The sequence below is a fragment of the Leopardus geoffroyi genome, chromosome E3 (assembly GCF_018350155.1).
Source record: "Leopardus geoffroyi isolate Oge1 chromosome E3, O.geoffroyi_Oge1_pat1.0, whole genome shotgun sequence".
NCBI lineage: Eukaryota > Metazoa > Chordata > Mammalia > Carnivora > Felidae > Leopardus > Leopardus geoffroyi.
In genome coordinates this window covers 41,977,673-41,999,335 of record NC_059340.1, presented here as the reverse complement: position 1 = coordinate 41,999,335, position 21,663 = coordinate 41,977,673, and the positions used below count along the sequence as shown (strand labels likewise).

At 45.1% G+C, this 21,663-nt stretch overlaps 1 protein-coding gene across 1 annotated transcript in view; it reads right to left on the bottom strand.

Moving 5' to 3' along the window:
- Window positions 1-584: 584 nt before the first annotated feature.
- IL9R (interleukin 9 receptor) overlaps window positions 585-21,663 on the bottom strand; it is a 49,925-nt gene continuing 28,846 nt past the window's right edge. Inside the window, exons 8-9 of the mRNA XM_045461174.1 lie at window positions 3,227-3,383; window positions 585-923 (exon numbers count right to left, since the gene is read on the bottom strand). Of these exons, the coding sequence (XP_045317130.1) occupies window positions 3,270-3,383 (114 nt within the window). The 3' untranslated portion in view covers window positions 585-923; window positions 3,227-3,269. The remainder of the gene's footprint in view (window positions 924-3,226; window positions 3,384-21,663) is intronic.

Below are 21,663 nucleotides of genomic sequence, written 5' to 3'. Positions count from 1 at the left end.
CAAAACTGAAACAGGAAGATACATAAAATCTGAAAACAGAAAGAAATCAAATCAGTAATTAAGAAAATCTCCCCCCAAACACAAGAGTTCAGGGCTAGATGGCTTCACTCATGAATTCTACCATCCATTTAAAGAAGAGGTAATATGTATTCTCCTCGAATTATTACAAAAAATAAAAAAGAAGTAAAACGTACAAATTCATCTTAGGAGGCCATCATTACCCTGATACCAAAACCAGATAAAGCCTCCACTAAAACCGAAAACTGGCGGGGCGCCTGTGTGGCTCGGGGTGTTTACTGTCCAACTCTTAATTTCGGACTAGGACATTATCTTGCGGTGCGTGGGTTCCAGTCCCACATTGAACCCTGCCATGACAGTGTGGGACATGGCCAGGATTCTCTCTCTCCCTGTCTCTCTGCCCCTACCTCACTTTTATGTACTCTAAGTAAAGAAATAAACATTTAAAAAATGTTAAAAAAATTTTTTAATAAAACTGCAGACCAATAGCCTGATGAGTGTGTATGCACAAATTCTCATTAAAATACCTTCAAATTAAAGTCAACAATACATTATTAGAATACCATAATCAAGAGGGACATATTCCTGGGCTGCAAGGGTGGTTCCACATTCACAGATCAATCAACATGATGCACCACAGTAGTAGAAGAAAGGATACGAACAATATGATACTTTCAACAGATGCAGGAAAACCATTTGACAAAATGTCACATCCATTCATGATAAAAACCCTCAGGAAAGTACATTGAGACTCAACCTACCTGCACATAATAAAGGTCATCTAGGAAAAACCCACAGCTCATCTCATCCTCAATGGGGAAAAATTGAAAGTTTTTCCTCCAAGGTCAGCGACAAAACAGGGATGACCCCTCGCACCACTGTTATTCCACATAGTACGGGAAACCCTAACCACAGCACTCAGACAACAAAAAGAAATAAGAGGAATCCAAATCGGCAAGGAAGAAGTAGCACTTTCGCTATTTGGAACTGACATGATGTGTTCTATAAGAAACATGAAAGACTCCCTTAACAATTGCTAGAATTGATATATGAATTCGACAAGTCACAATATTCAGAAATCAATGTACAAAAATGTATTGCATTTCTATATACAAATCATGAATTAACACAGAGAGAAAGTAAGGGATCAATCCCATTGACAGGTTCACAAATACCACAAGATACCAGGAATATACTTAACCAAAGAGGTGAAAGACCTGTACTCTCAAGGCTGTGAAACACTCATGAAAGAAATGGAAGAGGACACAAAGAAAAGGAAATACATTTCATGTTCATGGATGGGAAGAACAAAACACTGTTAAAATGTCTACACTCCTCAAAACAATCTGCACATGTAATGAAATACCTATCACACTAAAAAAAAACATGTGTCAAAGAACTAGAACAAATAATCCCAAAATTTGTATGGAACGACAAAGACCCCAAACAACCAAAAAAAACTTGAAGAAGAAAACTAAAGCTGCAGACATCACACTTCCAGACTTTAGGTTATATTACAAAGCTGTACTGAATATAACAGTATGGTACCGGCAAACAACAACAAAAATACAGACGCAGAGATCAATAGAATGGAAACCCAGAAATGAATTCACACTTATATGGTCAATTAATTCTCAACACGGCAGGAAAGTATATCCAATGGGAAAAAAAAAGATAGTCTTGGGACACATGGGTGGCTCCAAAGCATGTGATTGTGGATTCAGCTCAGTTTATGATCTCAGGGCAGTGCAGAGCATGCGTGGGATTCTCTCTCCATTTCTCTCTGCCCCTCTATTGCATGCTCTCTCTCTCTCTCAAAAATAAATACATAAACTTTAAAAAAGTCTCCTCAACATATGGTTTTGTAAAAACTAGACAGCAACCTGCAAAACAAAACAAAAACAACAACGGACCACTTCCTTACAATGTACACAAAAATAAATCCAACTCGGATAAATACCTATGTGTGAAACCTGAAACCATAAAAATCCCAGAGGATACCTAACACAGGCAGTATCTTATTTGACTTTGTCTGCAAACGTCTTTGTAGATCTATCTCCTGAGGTACGGGAAACACAAGCAAAAATAATGGGACTTCATAAAAATAAAAAGCTTCTGTCACCAAGGAAATAGTCAACAAAACTAAAACACCTACAAGAATAATATTTGTAAACGACATCTGATAAAGGGTTAGTGTCCAAAATATATAAAGTTATACAGCACCCAAGAAATGAAAAATCCAATCAAAAATGGGCAGACGACCTGAATGGACATTTTCCCAAGGAAGATATACACAGAGCCAAGAGACACATGTAAAGATGCTCAACATTACTCATCTTCAGGGAAACACAATTCAAAACTACAATGAGATAACACATGACATCTGTCAGAATGACTAAAATCAATGAATGATGAAACAGCAGGTGTTGCAAGGATAAGGGGAAAGAGAAACCCTCTTGCACTGTGGGTAGGAATGCACACACGTGGAGCCACTCTGGAAAACATCACGGAGATTCGTTAAAAAAAAAAAAAATGGAAATAGAACTACCTTACGATCCAACAATTTCACTACGAAGTATTTCCACAAAGAATACAAAAATAATTCTTCAAAGGGATACATGCACCATGATGTTTACAGCAGCATTTTCTACAACAGCCAAATTACGGAAACTTCCCAAGCATCCATCAACTGATGAATAAACTGAGATGTAGTGTATGGAATGTAATATTATTTAGCCATAAAAACAGGAAATCTTGTCATTTGCCACGAGGTGGATGGAGCGAGAGAACGTTATACTGGGTGAAATAAGCCTGTCAGAGAAAGACAAATACCAGATTATTTCACTAACACGTGGAAATGAAACAACACGGGGGGGGGGGGGGGGGGGGAGTGACAAACAGACTCTTCACTGGGAAACAAACTGCGGGCTTCCACAGCGAGGTGGGGAATGGGTGAAACAGCTGCTGGGGATTAAGAATGCACCTGGGATGAGCACCAGGTGACACGTGCAAGTGTTACTCTCTATCGGACACCTGAAACTAATATTACGCTAGGTCTTCACTCATGGAATTTAAATTAAAAGGTCACATAAGGTTAATGACACCTACCAGGTTTTCTGTAGTTTTCAATCACTTCACTAGGTTGGAAAAATAACCATGAAATTTTTTAAAAAGCATGTATGATGTGAGGGACAGTTTGTGCCCTTACCTCCGTCTCTGGTTCCAGCAGGACGCAGAAACTGGGTCCCAGCTCATTCTTCTGGAAGGTCCTGAGATGAGCATTTCATGTATTCACGTCCTAACGGAATGCGGCTCCCGTTCTTCTGAATTTCTGTCAGGGTTTCTTCCCGGATACAAGCCTGAATCTGGAACAAACCATCGACTGCATCGATGAGGTGATGTCGTGGGACCCCGCAATCCACGAGTCCTTTAGTAAAATACGACTTGTTCAAATACTGTCCAGGAAGTTGAGGAATTAAACACGGGAACCCAGAAAATGCAAAGGCCTGTGCTGCTTAGCAACCAGCTTGCCCAGGGAAGCCACCCGGCACCCCCTCCTCAGCACTCAGTACAACAAGGCAGCTTCTCTCCGGTGACTCAGGAGATGCCAAGTTGCTGCAAAGCTCCCAAAGTCTCCCCTGTGGCGGGCGGCAGAACCGGCTGGAAACGCAGCTCTGCTGTCTGTCCTGAGGCAGCGGCAGAGGCCCTGTGTCCTCTGGGAGCAACAGCAACCCTTCCTGCTCTGAGGTTTCCTGGGTCAGAAAAGCCAATGATGCGCCCTCTGCTGGCCATCACTGCCCAGGCAGAGGAACCCGCCCCTCTGGGTCTGCGGTGCTCGAGCTCTCTCTGCTGGCCACCACGGGAATTCCTGCAATGTTGAAAGCCCTGGTCGCTCAGCTGAGGGATGGAAGGTGCTATGGGCAACCCAGCCTGTTCTCCACATTGGGAAGGGTCTTAGTGACAGGGCCTGGGACACAAAAAATCTTTTCCTTCTCCTTTCTTGTGAGTGAAGAATGAAACCGAATTTATTAATGTAATGACATCCTTTGTAATGCTTTATGTAACGTTCCCAGAAAAACAGACCAGCAATTTACACTAGCTGAACAAGAGGTCATCGTGTTTACCACCATAGTGTTTAGATTAAATAAAGAATTGACACCTTTGAGAGAGAGATAACTGCTTCCAGCTATGGAATGAATGAGTCCTAGGGATACAAGGGACAGCCAATGGAAAAGAGTCCATCCTGTAATAATACTGTTGCATGCTTCTACATGATAGCTACACTTGTGCTTAAGTACAACATAATTTATAGATATATGAAATGACTACAATGTATGCCTGAAACTAATACAACAAATGTGTGAACAATAAACTATCATTCCTGGGGCGCTTGGGTGGCTTAGTCAGTTAAGTGTCCGACTTCCACTCAGGTCATGATCTTGCAGTCCATGAGTTTGAGCCCTGCATCAGGCTCTGTACTGACAGCTCAGAGCCTGGAGCCTGCCTCAGATTTGGTGTCTCCTGCTCTCTCCACCCCTTCCCCGCTCAGGCTCTCCCAAAAAAAAGAAAAACAGAAACATTATATATTAAAAAATCATTCCTAATTTAGAATCTGTGAAATTCCACTTACACCAGATTCTCTAACATCACCATCTTGATGTTGAAAGCTTACCTGAAAAGTCACTAATGATATCTTTGATGACACATACGTTACAAGGTCAGAATGCAACTTACAGGGAGCTACACATCTGTTATGAATTTACTGTATTTATCCTTGGCTAATATTTCTTTTTTTTTTTTTATTTTTTTTTCAACATTTATTTATTTTTGGGACAGAGAGAGACAGAGTATGAACGGGGGAGGGGCAGAGAGAGAGGGAGACACAGAATCGGAAACAGGCTCGAGGCTCTGAGACATCAGCCCAGAGCCTGACGCGGGGCTCGAACTCACGGACCGCGAGATCGTGACCTGGCTGAAGTCGGACGCTTAACCGACTGCGCCACCCAGGCGCCCCTTGGCTAATATTTCTAATGAAATGTGCTTTAGGGATACAGATGGATGAAATAATGTCCATTGGTCATATAGGTCAAATTCCTATAGGATCATTATGCCTTCAGTTACTAATTGCCATCTCTTCAGAATTAAAGCTGGGAGAAGAAAATGTCTTTGAATTTGATGTAAGAGAAGACTACGGTGTTTTAAAGGGTTCACCTACCATCTGGCATCCTCAGTTTGGCAGTGGACAGGAGGATAGAAACCCATGATCTTGATGCACACCGCTAGTTCCAGAGGGAGAATATGGACCTTCTTGTCAAATACTTTTTATCAATATCAGCAGTTCAACTCTGCCAGATCCAGACTGCCGGACCTGGGGGCAACACAATGCCTGATGCCTGGGTTCAGAACATGAGGAAGACCAGCTGGTAGGGAGCGGCGGGGAAATCCAACAGGGCCTGGGGCAGTGAGAGAGATGGGTCCGGGTCCCCTCCCCACAGGGCGGGCTCTGGAGTTTACCTGCCAAAGAGCAGCACATTCTCTCTCAAGACATCCCTCTCCATGACAGAACATGAGGCTGAGCCCCACAATTCTAGGAGAAATGAAGGATACCATCTTTTCAAATGCAATGACCTCTGCAAAGCTTGGCCCCAGGGATGTTGGAGTCTTGGAGTCATGGAACGCTGATGCCCGTGATACCAGCCATTTCTGCCCCAGCACTCAGAGACACTTCATACATCCCCTCTCTCCTGGCCCACCTCACCCCATCCACATTCCTGGACCAGGTCTCTATTTTCTCCTTGTACTTCTTCTTTGTCTCTGTTTCTCTCTAACCACATCTCTCTCTGTTTCTTCCTTTCGCTCTCCAGGACTTGCCCAGTTCCCCTATCACTTGTTCAGTGTCTCTCTCCCTGCCTGCCTCTTTCTCCACCTCTCCCCAGGCTTCAGGATATCTGCTCTGTGCATGCAGCCCTGTCCAGGAGCACAGGGCACTCCTGTCTCTCCCTTTCTCCTGTCATGTTTTGTCCCAGGCCCCGATCACAATGGAGGAGAATCCCCTGTACAGCAGTTGCTCACGTTGACATTTGCTAGAGCAATGCTGGCAGCATGTGGACAGCCAGACATTTACCTTTGGTGTTCCAGCCATGATCCAAAACCTGCTGGACGGCTGTTTCCCTAAGCTGGGAGGAAAAAGGGGCTCGCAGGGTTCAGGGTCCCTGGGGCAAAGTGGATTGGATTTGCCGATGTAGATGGAGCCATAGGCTTACACACAACTCTCCTGGGTGGTGTCGAAGGAACCTATCTCAGACCATGGACCTCTGCCCTCCCCATCCCTCAATAAGGCAACAGGGGAAGCTTTGTGGGACATCATGTGACTCACCACAAAAATTGCGCCATTTGCCCCCTTGGAGGCCACCTGGATTGGTGCTATTGAGGGCAGCTGGTAAGGTGCTCAAGGGGACAAGAGCTGAATTAATGCAGGGCCTCCTTACTGGTCTCCTGAATCCATTCCTCACCATCAAAGTAGACCCTTTCCTGGAGACAGATACCTGCCCTGCTCATCAGCACAAACCCCAACAACTAGCATGCATGCCGTGTGCTCATGAGTATCTATCTACAGAATTAACCACCACCACCAGAGCTCCCTAAAGGATGCATCTAACTCCTCAGATGGAACTATAGGTCCCTTCCAGGCAATACAACCCCAAAGAATGATCTGTCTTCTTCCACCAATACTGTACATACGATGTGTTGGTCAACTGCCTATATAGGAACCTCAAAGTGTACACTTGATGGGGAATGAGTGTCGATTTTCCTGGAAGCAGACGCTGACACAGAAACACAACTGTGACAAGTATATTAGGGGACATTAGAAAGGACAAAGTGGAGGGGATGGGATGGGCAGGGAAAGCATTCAGACCAAGGGGCAGATTACACACCATCTCTAAATATATAATAACCACAGATGGTTTGTAATGGTTCAGTGTCCTATTCAAATTTCAGGGGCGCCTGGGCGGCTCAGTCGGTTACGTGTCCAACTTCGGCTCAGGTCATGATCTCGCGGTCCGTGAGTTTGAGCTCCGCGTCAGGCTCTGTGCTGACAGCTCAGAGCCTGGAGCCTGTTTCAGATTCTGTGACTCCCTCTCTCTCTGACCCTCCCCCCGTTTGTGCTGTGTCTCTCTCTGTCTCAAAAATAAATAAACGTTAAAAAAAAAAAACTTAAAAAAAAAAATAAATTTCAAACTGATTGCCCTCTATTGTCAAAGTGATTTTGAGTTATTGCAAAGGGATCTTCTCTTCTCCTCTATACATTTTTCTTCTACAATACATCTTGGCCTTGAATGAGCACGTATTTGTGTGGCTGCATTTGTGTGTCTACCTCAGATCTTAGATGTAGATGCCTGAATATACACATTCTCATACTTATCTTTTCCTTCTTTGTAAAGTAGGACCTGAATTTTAATAGAAAAAACACAGGGGTCTTTGCTGTATCTTTTGAAACAGGAATTGCCAATCTCCCAGCCTTAGGCATTATACCCTTAGTTTCATGAAATTGAATGAACATCTGATGATCTTCTGTGTGCAGATACATTCATTTCCACCCTGAGAAGGGTGAATGCCCGCTCATCCCATACTTTTTACAAATTCCTTATGTGCTTAACCACCTCTTCATCGCACTGACCTCAGAGACCAACACTGTCCCTGCTTCTCAGATTACAAAGCTGAGGCTCTGAGATGGCCCCACTGAGAGCTGGCATTAGGGCTGAGACAGCAGCATCCCAGGCAATGCCTCAGGAAATTGTGAGGGAAGTTTCAGAGATGCAAACCTTCATGGAGGGTGGTGACAGTACGTTCAGGGGTGCGGTGACAAGAGTCCAGCAGGGGAGTTTCCTGATCAACCCTGAATTCCCCGCTAAGAGTCTGACTCAGGCTGAAGGCCAAGGAAGCCACACAGCTGATCAACCTTTCGTCACACTTAGTCTCACAGCGGCACACAAACTTAGGCAGACAAGCATCCCATAAGAACCAAGTTAAAATACAATTCTCCAGGGCATTCTTTCACACGGATCCAGAACCTTCAGAAAACGAAGGGAAACAACAGTCTTTATTTAGATAATGAACTAGGTAAACTTTTGCCACATGACATTTCAGAGATGATACCTGCACGAACTGTCCTTGAACCCATGCAGCAGCTCTGTGTGAACTTCATGCTGCACTCACTCTCCCTGCCCAGGTTGTGGGCCCTGCCACAAATGGCCTCCAACTCCATCTCACTGAGTCCAACACCCTCCCCTCTGCACCATCTCAGCTCTCCCTTCTCATGCACAGCCTCCAATTCATTCCCATGAGATTCATGTCTCCGTCTTTTGTACTTGAGGACCCGTTACTGGAGCTTCCACTATTGCAGATCAGAAGCTCCATGTCATTTAATGCATGTCACTCTCTCCCCATTAGGACACTTGAAGCCCCTGATGGTAAGGGTTTGCCTCATCTCTCACAGAGCCAGGGACATGGACTGTGTACAAGGCACATATGCAGAACTGATATGCCTGCTTTTCTATTAAAAGACTCTTCCCTTCTCCACAAGAGACATACATAGCCCAGCTCAGCAACGGAAAATGACACAGCCCAACATATGCATGTCCTGAGGAATTTGAGGAATTTTAACAGTGTCCTCATCCAGCAGCACCCTTGCATTACAAAGCCTGTGAGGCCATCTCTACATCTTCTCAAAGACTCAACACACAGAAGCTGAACATGTCAACTCATACTGTTCAGATCATCTCACAAATAGTCGAGGTGGAAGTGGTGAGTCCTGTCCATGAGAACACCAAAGAGCTGGAGGTGGCTCAGAGAGCCACTGAACAGTGATAAAGGGGATCTGTGGGGAAGGGCCTGCAGAGTGGACCTGGGAAAGGAGGAGGTCCTCTTGAATCCATAGGGACCTACAGAACAGAAGCGATAGGTATGTTGGTATGACAGAAGCAGAACGCCCACAGGAGCTGAAACAGAATGAAGCAGGTGTCAGCACCTGGCCCCTTGTTCATTCACGGGTTCTAGCAGAATGGAGCATCAGTGCCAGAAAACTCTACCCTCCCACGAGGTCCCACCTACAGCCTGAAGGTACCAGATAGCACAAGGAAAAACTACTGTCGCCACACGTCACTGCCCATGTCTACAAATGCAGAAAGCCAAGGAGTCCTATTCTAGAAGATTGATGGCAGTAATGCCGGTCTAATAAAGGAGCGTATTCCAGGAGGCAGGCATCTGCGTCCAGGACCCCTCTGGTGTCCTCTTCCACCAGATCTGCAGACTTTTTATTTGCACACTGAGAACAGACAGAACATGAAGGAATGAAAGAAAAGCCCACCACCACACAGAGATTCAGGGCCACCCCAGGGTCAAAGCTCAACCTGCCATCCCATGCCTGTCCTCACTCTGCTTCCCTCCCTGAACAAGACATCTTCTGTGCAAGGCCACAGAGACCTCTGAGGAGATGGGGATTCCTGGAGTCCTGCAGGGGGCCTGAAAATGTGTTTTCTGAGGGAAACACATTATCTGTGCATATTCATTGGTCTCAAATATGTTTATCTTAATTCACAGGTAATTCAGATTTTAAATACAATATGAATTGCAGAGCTATTTTGTCCCATTGTAAAAGGGAGGTAGAAATTCTACATAAAAGAATGAACAGAAACATGTCTCAATTTCAGGTGTAAAACTCCCATAAGGTAACATGAGACAAAGTACCAATTACAACTGCTCCCGGGACACAAGAGAACCTGCTCATATAAACAGAACTGAAGAACTCTGTGAGATACTGGCCCTGCAGGTAATCACTGATTCTCTCCCTTCATGACTGCAGTTCCATATACATTTTTGATTACACATGCCGCTTCTAAAAATTCAGAGTATTTCCACGAAGGGGACAACTGGAGAAATTCTCTATTGTATGTTTACCAACACAGAAGGACCAGTAATGAATTCTGAAATTTTTCTAAAAACCCTCAGCACTGCACAAAGCACACAATATAATGTTGGAAAGAGTTTTTATCTATTCCAGTCACGAGGCTCATAGCAGACCTTCTGAACAAATTCATCACCTACACTAACATAGGAAAAAATGAAAATAATAAGGATAATCCCATGTAAAGAAGGTGCGGAAGGAGTCAGATGCTCCAGAAGACTTGAGGGTGCAATGAAATGTTATCCTCCTCAAGTTATTTCCAAAAACACAAAGTGAGAGCCACGTGGTCCTCAGCCTCCATGCACTTGTGGCTTCCAGAGGCTCTAGCTAACATGATGATCTTAAACTGGAGAAGCCTGGAGGCTTGTGAGGATGTAAATCAAGCAGTAAAGACACTAGAGGACATAGAAAACCAGACAAGGCCAGATAAAATTTTCCAGAAATCATTGCAACTGAAACGGGCAACAGAATTTACCTTGTCTTTCTCTGCATCCTTGGTAGAGACACAACTGATAGTCCCCATGGGAGCTGCACCACGTCCTAGGTCTCATAAAGGATGGAGGTTGATGGAGGTTGATTCTGACCTGCATAGACTGTGTGGAAGAAAAACAAACCATCCTGAACATGTTTCATTATATTCAACTCATTCACACTCTCGGGTCCCTTACCAGGGGCAGAGGGTTTTTCAGGTGTCTCGGGTGACCCTTGAGGACAAGAGGGAGATCTGATCCTGTCTCTTGAGGAAGGTTTACAGGACCCTGGTTCGGGTGTTTTTATAACTAATCAAGCAGCTGTGAACAGCTCAGGTCTCAACTCACTAGAAACTAAGTTAGTGGTGTGTCTCATCCCTCAGAGAGCCCAGCACATGGTCTCTGTACAAGCGACATCCTAGGGAGTGCTATGTCTGTCAGCATGTATAAGGCCTCTTTCCTTCTCTATCAGAGACACGTGTTGCCCAGCTCACTATGTGGAAATGACTGCCCATTTCATGCATGTCCTGAGAAACCCGAATCACGTTACAACAGCCTCACTCAGGCTGGCCTGTAAGCCCTGTGGTGCCGTCACTGCATCTTCTCCAAACACATAACAAGTAAAAGACAAAACGTGTTTTATAAGTCAACTCATACTGGTCATATCATCTTTCCAGATGGTGAAGGTGGAAGGTGAGGTCCCAGAGGACCCCAATTTGGAGAAGGTGGAGGTGGCCCAAAGCCCACAGATAGTGATAAAGGGCAGCCCATGGAGTAGGACATGGAGGGCACTTCTGGAAAAGGAGGAAATGTTCTGGAAACCACGTGGACCTGCAGGACAGAAATTAAACTTTTGAGATGTGTTAGGCTAAAAGGTGAAAAATCCAACACCAATATTAACATACCTGAACCCCAATGAAGCTGGAATGGTACCTGTCTCCTTCCCCTCCATCTGGCTTCAACAGGGCATCATTGGTGCCACTAAACTCCACCCTTCCCACTGGGTCCCACCTAGAGCTTTTAGGAGTTGGAGGAGACAAAGCAGTGCATTGCTGGCAGCATGCATGGTACTAGCTGTGTCTGCAAATGTAGGGAAGGAAGTGGCTAGTCTTAAAGGATCAGAGGGATAACTCCAGACTACTAAAGAAAGTCTGTTCTACACACACAGTCTTCTATTTCCAGGACTACTCTCCACCCAGCCCTTCACCACCTCAACAGCTCCATGTTGGCATAGTAAGAGCTGAAATGATGAGGAAGAATTTTGTTTCTGTATCATTCATTTACATCTTTAATCCATTTCTAGTTAATTCTTGGAGTGGTATAACATAAGGTGCTAAGCTTTACACATTACACATGTGAATATCCATTTTTCTCAGCACCAGTTATTCAAGAGACTACTCTTCTCCGGGGCACCTGGGTGGCTCAGTCGGTTAAGCGTCCGACTTCGGCTCGGGTCATGATCTTGCGGTCCGTGAGTTTGAGCCCCTCATCAGGCTCTGTGCTGACAGCTCAGAGCCTGGAGCCTGTTTCAGATTCTGTGTCTCCCTCTTTCTCTACCCTCCCCTGTTCATGCTGTCTCTCTCTCTCTGTCTCAAAAATAAATAAACGTTAAAAAATTTTTTTAAAAAAGAGACTACCCTTCTCCACTGTGTATTCTTGACTCCCTTGTCAAATACTAGTTGACTGTGCATGCAAGGGTTTAGTTTGGGCTCTCAATTTCCATTCCCTTGTCTTGTGTGTGTGCTTATGCCAGTGATATATCTGATTTCTTTGTGTTAGAATGCAGCTTGAAATCAAGAAGTGTGATGCCTCCTGTTTTGTTCTTTCTTGCATTGGCTACTTGGGGTCTTTTTGTGGTTCCAAATACATTTTAGGATATGATTTTCTAATTGCATACAAATTGCATCGGAGTCTTGATAAAGATTGCACTGAATCTCTAGATGGCTTTGGGTAGTATGGGCATTGTATCTATATTAATTCCTGCAAAAGATGGACGTGGGATGGCATTTCACTGACTTGTGTGTTCTCCTGTTTCTTTCATCCAAATTGAATTTCTTCCATTTCTGTACACAGGTGTTATAGTTTTCTGTAGAGAGATCTTTCACTTCCTTGACTAAATTTATTCCTATAAATTTTATTGTTTTTGATGCTATTGTAAATGGGATTGTTTTCTTTACTTCTTAGATAATTTGGTTAGTGTATAGGAATGCTATAGAATTTGATATGGTGACTTTCTAGTTTGGAACTTTACTGCATTTCTTGATTAGATATTAACAGGTTCTTTTACATTAAACTTTTTATTTCATTCCTTTACCTTATTTTTAAAAATCATGTTATTTGGGAATAGCTGACACACTATGTTACATGTCATCTATATTCATCACGGGAATACTGGCCTATAGTTTTCTGTTCAGGTAGTATCCTTTTCTGGCTCCTACCAGGCTAATTCCAGTATCATGAAATGAGTTTGGTGGTGTTCATTCCTTTTGAATCAGTGAGAGGACTGCTGTTAGTTTCTTCTACAAACGTTTATTCACATTCACCAGTGAATCCACCTGGTCCTGGGCTTTTCTTCCCTGAGAGAATTTCGATTACTGATTCAATATACTTGCATTGGTTATCTTCTTGTATTGATGCAGTCTTCCTTTAATGGGTCTGTGCAAACCTTCTATTTCTTCCTGATACAGTCTTGGTAGGTTGTGTGTTTCTAAGAATCTATCCATTTCTTCTAGGTAGGCGGTTTGCTGGCATCTAATTTGGCCGTAGTCGCCTCTTTGTCTCCTTTATGTTTCTTTGGTATCAGGTGTAATGTCTACTTTTTTATTTATAATTCTTTTGAATAAGGTCCTCTGTCTTAGCATAGTCTATGTATAGTATTGACAATTTTGTTTCACTCTTCAGAAAACCCACTTTTGGTCTTCTTCATATTTTCTATTGATTTCATGATCTCAGTTTCATTGGTTTCTACTCTCATATGGATTACTTTGTCCCTTTTGAGAACATTGGACGTAGACTGTAGTTTTTTTCTAGTTCTTTGAAGTTAAAGGTAGGTTATTCATTTGAGTCCCAAATCTATCCTCCACACATGCAAATCTAGTGATTCATCAGAGAACCTTCAATAGGTCTTTCCTGTCCTATCTCTCATTCTCAGAACTCCAAGAAATAGAACCAAAAAATTTATTTGAAGACACAATAGATGAAAATTTCCCTAATGCGGGAAGGAAACAGATCCAGAAGCAGGAGGCACAAAGAACCCCCAATATATTCAACAGAAGCAGATCCACACCAAATCATATAGTAATGAAAATGCAGAATGTCGTGATAAAGCAAAATTTTAACAGCAGGAAAACAAAAGATGGCAGTTACCTGCAAGGGAAACCCCATAAGGCTATCACTGGATGTTTTTCGGAAGAAACTTTGAAACCGTAAGTGAGCAGCACGGTATGGTAAAGGTGCCAAATGGAAAACATCTGCAGCCAAAGAGAGTCTATCCAGCACAATATCACCCAGATGGAAGGAGAGATCAAGATGTTCCCAAATAAATACTAAGCGAGTTCATAACCAACAAACCACCCCTGCAAGAAATGTTAAAGGGGACTCTTTAAGTGGAAAAGAAATACCTAAAGTGACAGTACTAAAATGCGAAACGCACAAGCAATAAAAATGAGTATATCTATAAAACATCAGCCAAGGTATTCGCGATATGAAAGGTTTTGAAATATGACACTACATATCTACAACACGGAGAGGAGAGGAGGAGTAAAGAACTGGTGCAAACTTAAACAACTATCAACTTAATATAGACTTCTATATGAAGAAGTGGTTAGGTACAAACCTAATAATAACCACAAATCAAACACCATAATACATATGCAGTGTACAAAGACAAGCAATTTCAACTGTGCTACTAAAGAAACCCAGCAAACCATAAAAAAGAGAAAAAGAAGAAAGGATCAGAAAGATTCAGAAACAACCAACATCAAGTAATAAAAGACAAGTACATGTCTATCAATTACTTTGAATGGAAACAATAAATGCTCAAAAAAAAGGCACTGGGTGACAAATAGGGGCACCTGGATGGCTCAATAGCTTGAGATTTCTAATCTTTTTGTTTTTTAACGTTTATTTATTTTTGGGACAGAGAGAGACAGAGCATGAACGGGGGAGGGGCAGAGAGAGAGGGAGACACAGAATCGGAAACAGGCTCCAGGCTCCGAGCCATCAGCCCAGAGCCCGACGTGGGGCTCGAACTCACGGACCGCGAGATCGTGACCTGGCTGAAGTCGGACGCTTAACCGACTGCGCCACCCAGGCGCCCCTAATCTTTTTGTTTTTAAATTTTTTTAACGTTTATTTATTTTTGAGACAGAGAGAGACAGAGCATGAATGGGGGGAGGGTCAGAGAGAGAGGGAGACACAGAATCGGAAGCAGGCTCCAGTCTCTGAGCTGTCAGCACAGAGCCCGACACGGGGCTTGAACTCGTGAACCATGAGATCATGACCTGAGCCGAAGTCGGACACTTAACCAACTGAGCCACCCAGGCACCCCGAGATTTCTACTCTTGATTTCGGCTCAGGCTATAATGCCAGGATCATGGGATTGAGCCCCAAGTGGACTCTGCACTGAGCATGGAACCTGCTTAAGATACATCCTCATTCTCATTCTCTCTCTTTCTATCTTCCCCCATTCCCCCACCCTGCCCTCCCATGCCTGTGCTCTCTCTCCTCATAATAAAAGGCACTGGGTGATAGAATGAATAAGATATAGGACTCATCAATCTTCTACCTAAAAGAGACTAATTATAGAACTAAAGTCTCAAAAGAAAACAGCAGTAGCCATACCTATATCAGACAAAATAGATTTAAAAATAAAACTGCAACAAGAGACAAAGAAGGACACTATAATACTAAAAGGTACACTCCAACAAAAAGATCCAATTGTGAACATAAATGCGCTCAACTTGAGAGCATCCAATACACAAAAAAGTAAGAACTTAAAGACTTGATAGTCATACAATCATACTAGTGCACTTTAACACACGAATGACATCAATGTAGATATCATTCCATCAGAAAATATACATTTGTATATTTTCCACCAACAGCACACACATGGTTTAGAGAATCGGTGAAGAAATACTCGGCACAGAACGTGGAATATCAACATGTCATTTCCAAAGCGCGACTGCAGCTGCACGAGAGGATTCCTGAAGCCTACCCAAAGGGTGGCCCATACACGTGTCTCGGCTTGGAACCCAGAGATTAATCCTGACCAGCACCCTCCCTTGTGTACTCCACTCAGCCCTTCAGGGAGAAAATGGCTCTGCTGTGGGGTAATTGCCTGGAGCCTCCTGGGACCTAACCATAACCCTAACCAGAACACTCACCCTACACCTAACACTGTCTATCACACTAACTCTACACCAGACCCACATCTGAGCATGTGCACTTACTTCAGCCCTCCATCGATTTCACAACACTGATGACAATACAAACCTGGAGATGTCCCTGGACCGAACCCTAATCCTAGCTAAGGATCTCTCCTCATGGGGACCCAATTCCAAACTCTGACAAGAGCACACACACGTTTGAGAATCAGTGCAGAATAACTCGGCATGGAACTTGGAAAATCACCATGTCATTTCCAAAGCACAACTGCAGCTACAAGAGAGGATTTCTGAGGACTAACTGAAGAGCATACCAAAAAGTTGTCTGGCCTTGGAACCCAAAGACTAATCCTGACTGGAACCCTTCCTAGTGCACTCAACGCAGCCCTTCATGGAGACAACGGCATTGTTGTGGGTTCAGTGCCTGGAGCCTCCTGGGACCTACACCTCACCTAACCATAACCCTAACCATACCCTGAACGTATACCTAATCCTGTCTCTAAACCTAACCCTACAATTGACCCGCACTCTCCCATGGGCCCTCAATTCAGCCCCTGAGGGAGATCACGAATCTGGAGTCGCTTTGGCCCTATTGCCTTCCTGGAACCGAACCCTAACCCTAGGTAAGGCTATCTCCCCACGGGGACCCAATTCCAAAGTCTGACAACAGCACTCACAAGGGTAAGAGAATCGGTGATGAAATACTTGGCACGGAACATGGAACATCTCCATGCCATTTCCAAAGCATGACTGCAGTTGCACGAGAGGATTCCTGAGGCCTACCCAAAGGGTGGCCCATGCATTTGTCTGGCCTTAGAACCCAAAGACTAATCCTGACCAGCACCCTCCCTAGTGTACTCCACTCAGCTCTTCGGGGAGACAACTGCTCTGCTGTGGGTTCAGTGCCTGGAGCTCCTAGGACCTAGCCCTAACCCTAACCGTAACCCTAACCATGACCCTCAACCTACACATAACCCTATCTATCACACTAACCCAGACCCACAGCCGCACATGTGCCCTCATGTCAGCCTTCCATGGATTTCACAACACTGGTGTCGCTTCGGCCCTGGCGATATGCCTGGACCGAACTGTAACTCTAGTGAAGACTCTTTACCCATGGGAACACAATTTAAAAGTCTGACAACAGCACGCACACAGGTTCGAGAATCAGTGCAGAAATACTCGGCATGGAACCGGGAACATCACCATGTAATTTCGAAAGCGCGACCTCAGCTACAAAGCGGATTTCTGAGGCCTACCCGAAGACTGTCTCATACACTTCTCTGGCTTGGACACAAAGAGTAATCCTACCTGGCACCCTCCCTAGTGGACTCGATACAGCCATTTGTGGAGACAACTGCACTCTTGTGTGTTCAGTACCTGGAGGTTCCTGGGACCTAACCCGGACCCTAACCATAACTCTCAACCGAGACCTAACCCTACCTCTCACCCTAACCCTGAATTGGTGCAGGTGAATTTGGTTCCTGAATCGGTGCAGAAAAACTTGGCATGGAACCTTGAACATGACCATGTCATTTCAAAAACGCGACTGCAGCTACAAAAGAGGATTTCTCAGGCCTACCTGAAGAGCGACCCATTAAGTGTCTGCCTTGGAACCCAAAGACTAATCCGATCTGGCACCCTCCCTAGTGCACTCGATGTAGCCACTCTGAGAGACAACTGCACTGCTGTGGGTTCAGTCCCTAGAGCCTCCTGGGACCTAACCCTAACCCTAACCATAAACATAACCATAACCCTCACCCTACACCTAACCCTATCTATCACACTATAACTAAACCAGACCCACAACCGCCCATGGGCCTTCACATCAGCCCTCCATGGAATTCACACCAGTGATGTCGCTTCAGCACTGGCTACGTCCATGGACCGAACTCTAACCCTAGCTAAGGCTCTCTCCCCATGAGGACCCAATTCCAAAGTCTGACAACCACACGATCACCGGTTCGAGACTCGGTGCAGAAATACTTGGCATGGAACGTGGAACATCACCAAGTCATTTGCAAAGCGTGACTGCAGCTGCACAAGTGGATTCCTGAGGCCTACCCAAAGGGTGGCCCATATATTTGTCTGGCCTTGGAACCGAAGACTAACCCTGACTGGCACCCTCCTTCTGTAGTCAACTTAGCCCTTCAGGTAGACAACTGCTCTGCTGTGGGGTCAGTGCCTGGAGCCTCGTGGGACCTACCAATAACCCTAACCGTAACCCTAACCATAAACCTCATCCTACACCTAACCCTATCTCTAATCCCAACCATACACTTGAACCGTACACTTGAACTGTACCCTCGCATGGGCCCTCAATTCAGCCCTCGAGGGATCCACGAAACTGGGGTCGCTTTAGCCCAGGCGACTTCCCAGGACCAAACCCTAACCCTAGTATAGGCTCTCTCCCCATGAGGACCCAATTCCAAAGTCTGACAACAACACGCACATGGGTTCGAGAATCAGTGCAGGAATACTTGGCATGGAACATGGAACATCCTCATGTAAGTTGCGAAGCGTGACTGCAGCGGCACGAGAGGATTCCTGAACCTACCTGAAGGTGGCCCATACATTTGTCTAGCCTAGAAACCCAAAGACTACTCCTGACAGGCACCCTCCCTTGTGTCCTCCACTCAGCACTTCATGGAGACAACTGCTCAGCTCCAGTGTCTGGAGCCTAGTGGGACCTAACCCTAACCCTAACCTTAACCCTAAACCTTAACCCTCAACCTACACCTAACCCTATCTCTAAACCTTAACCAACACATGACCCACACACTGGCATGGCCCCTCAACTGAGCCCATGAGGGAAATCACGAAACTTGAGTCGCTTCAGCCCTGGCGACATCCAGGAATGAACCCTAACCCTAGCTAAGGCTATCTCCCCATGGGGACCAAATTCCAAACCTGACAACAGCACATACATGGGTTCGAGAATCAATGCAGAAATACGTGGCATGGAATGTGGAACATCACCATGTCTCTTTCAAAGCGCAACTGCAGCTGCAAGAGAGGATTCCTGAGGCCTCACCGCAGGGTGGCCCACACTTTTGTCTGGCCTAGGAACCCAAAGACTAATTCTGATTGGCACCCTCCCTAGTGGTGGCTGCCTAACCCTAACCCTACTGGGAACTAACCCTAACCCTAACCCTGGCTATAATTCTTTCCTCACGGGGACCCAGTTCAAATTTCTGACAACAGCACACACAAGGGTCCAAGAATCGATGCAGATATAATCGGCATGGAATTTGGAACATTACCATGTCATTTCCAAACAACGACTAAAGCTGCACCAGAGGAATCGTGAGGCCTACCCGACCAGTGGCCCATAGAGTTCTCTGACCTTGGAACCCAAAGACTAATCCTGATCGGCACTCACCCGTGTGCCCTCAACTCAGCCGTCGGGGAGACCACTGGACTGCTGTGGGTTCATCGCCTGGAGCCTCCTGGGACCTAATCCTAACCCTAACCCTACCCCGAACCGTACCCTCCACCGAAACCTAAGCCTGCCTCGAACCCTAACCCTACACTTGAGCCGCCTTGCTGCATGGGCCCTCACTTCAACCCTCGAGGGAGATCACGAGACCACAGTCGCTTCGGCCCTGGCGATATGCATGGACCGAACCCTAACCCTAGCTAAGGCACTCTCCCCATGGGGACCCAATACCAAAATCTGACAATGCCATGTGCCTAGGGTTCACAAGCGGTGCAGTCTCACTTGTCATGGAAGCTGGAAGCTGACCATGTCGTTACCCAGGCCCAGCTTCAGCTGCCCGATAGGATTCCTGAGGCCTACCCGACCAGGGTTCCATCGACGTGTGTGGTCTTGGCAGCCAAAGACTGATCCTGACCGGCACCCTCCCTTGTGCCCTCTACTCACCCCTTCGGGGAGACCACTGCCCTGCTGTGGGTTCATCGCCTGGAGCCTCCTGGGACCTAACCCTAACCCTACTGGGAACTAACCCTAACCCTAGCCCTAGCAGTAACCACAACCCTCAACCAAAACCTAACCCTATCTCAAACCCTAACCCTACACTTGATCTGCACCGTAGCATGGACACTCACTTCAGACCTCGAGGGAGATCACGAGACAGGAGTCGATTCAGCCCTGGCAACATACCTGGAACGACAACTAGCCCTATTTAAGGCTCTCTCCCCATGGGGACCCAATACCAAAGTCTGACAACACCACACGCCTGGGGTCCAGAAGTGGTGCAGGGTCACTCGGGATGGAACCTGGAACATCACTATGTCGTTTCCCGGGCTATCCTGCAGCTGGCCGAGAGGATTCCTGGGAGCTACCAGACCAGTGTCCAATATATTTGTCCTCCCTTGCAAACAAAAGACTAATCTTAACCAACACCATCCCATGTAACCTCCACTGAGCCCTTTGGGGAGACAACTGCACTGCTGTAGATTTAGGACATGGAACCTCAGGGGAGGTATCCCTAACTTTAACCTCTAACGTAATCCTATACCCTAAAACCTAAACCATACAAATTAACACCAATCCTTAATCCCAAACCCGAACCATCACCCTAACATAACACGAACCCTAACACTAACCCCTAATCTTAACCCCTAACACTGACCACTGACCCTAACCGGAAAACCCCTGATCCAGAAAATCACCTAAACCCTGAACTGAAACCTATCCCCTACCGACCGCTAAATCCTAACTCGAACCTCTAACCCAACTTCTAAACCTAACACCTATCACTAACCCTCCTCCTCCAACCCTAACACTCTAACCATAACCCTAACCCTAACCCTAAACCCTAACCTAAACCTAACCTAAACCCTAAACCCTAACCCTAACCCAAACTCTTACCCTAACCCGAATCATAAACTGGAACCCGAACCCTAAACTCTAACTCTAAACCCTAACCTTAACCCTAACACTAAACCCTAACCCTAAACCCTAAACCTGAACCCAATCCCAACCCGAACCCGAACCCCAAACCCAAACCCAAAACCCGAACCCTGATCACTGAACCCGAACCCAAACCCCAAACCTTAACACCCTAACACCCTAACCCCCTAACCCTGAACCCCAAACCCCAAACCCTAACCACTCACCCTAACCCCTAACCCCTAATCCCTAAACCCTAAAACCCTAACTCTAATCGAAAAAAATCAAAGGTAGAAGCGCATACTTCCCCATTTCAGATCTTCAAAACAAAGCAACAATAAATAAACAATGTGATACTGTCATAAAGATATACATACAGATCAGTGGGATTTAAATGAAAACCCAGAAATATACCCTTTCATCAATCATCAACCGAATTTTGACAAGGGTGGACAACATGGTGCTGGGGAAACAATGGTCTTTGCAACAAAGGGTGCTAGACAACTGGCTATCCATGCGCAGAGGAATGAAATTGGACCCTTACCCTCACACCACATAAAAACATTAACTCAAAGTGGACCAAAAGCTTGAATGTAAGAGGTAAACTTACATAAACTCTGGAAGAAATAAATGGAGATACAGGTTCATGACCATTGACTTTAACAATGCTCTTAGAGCTGACACCAAAGCACAATCAAGGAAAGAAAAATAGATGAATTTAATTTCCCCCAAATTAAAAACCTCTGGACAGCAAAAGGTGCTATCCCAAAAGTGAAAAGACAACGTCTATAATGGAAGAAAATACATGCACATTATTTGTCTGGTAAGAGTCTGTTTTATAGGATACATAAATAGTTCGTACAACTCAACATCACCAACCACAACAACAAAACACCCAATTTTTAAAATGGACAAAGCACTTGGATATACCTTTCCCCAGGGAGATCATAGGAATAGTGATTAGACATG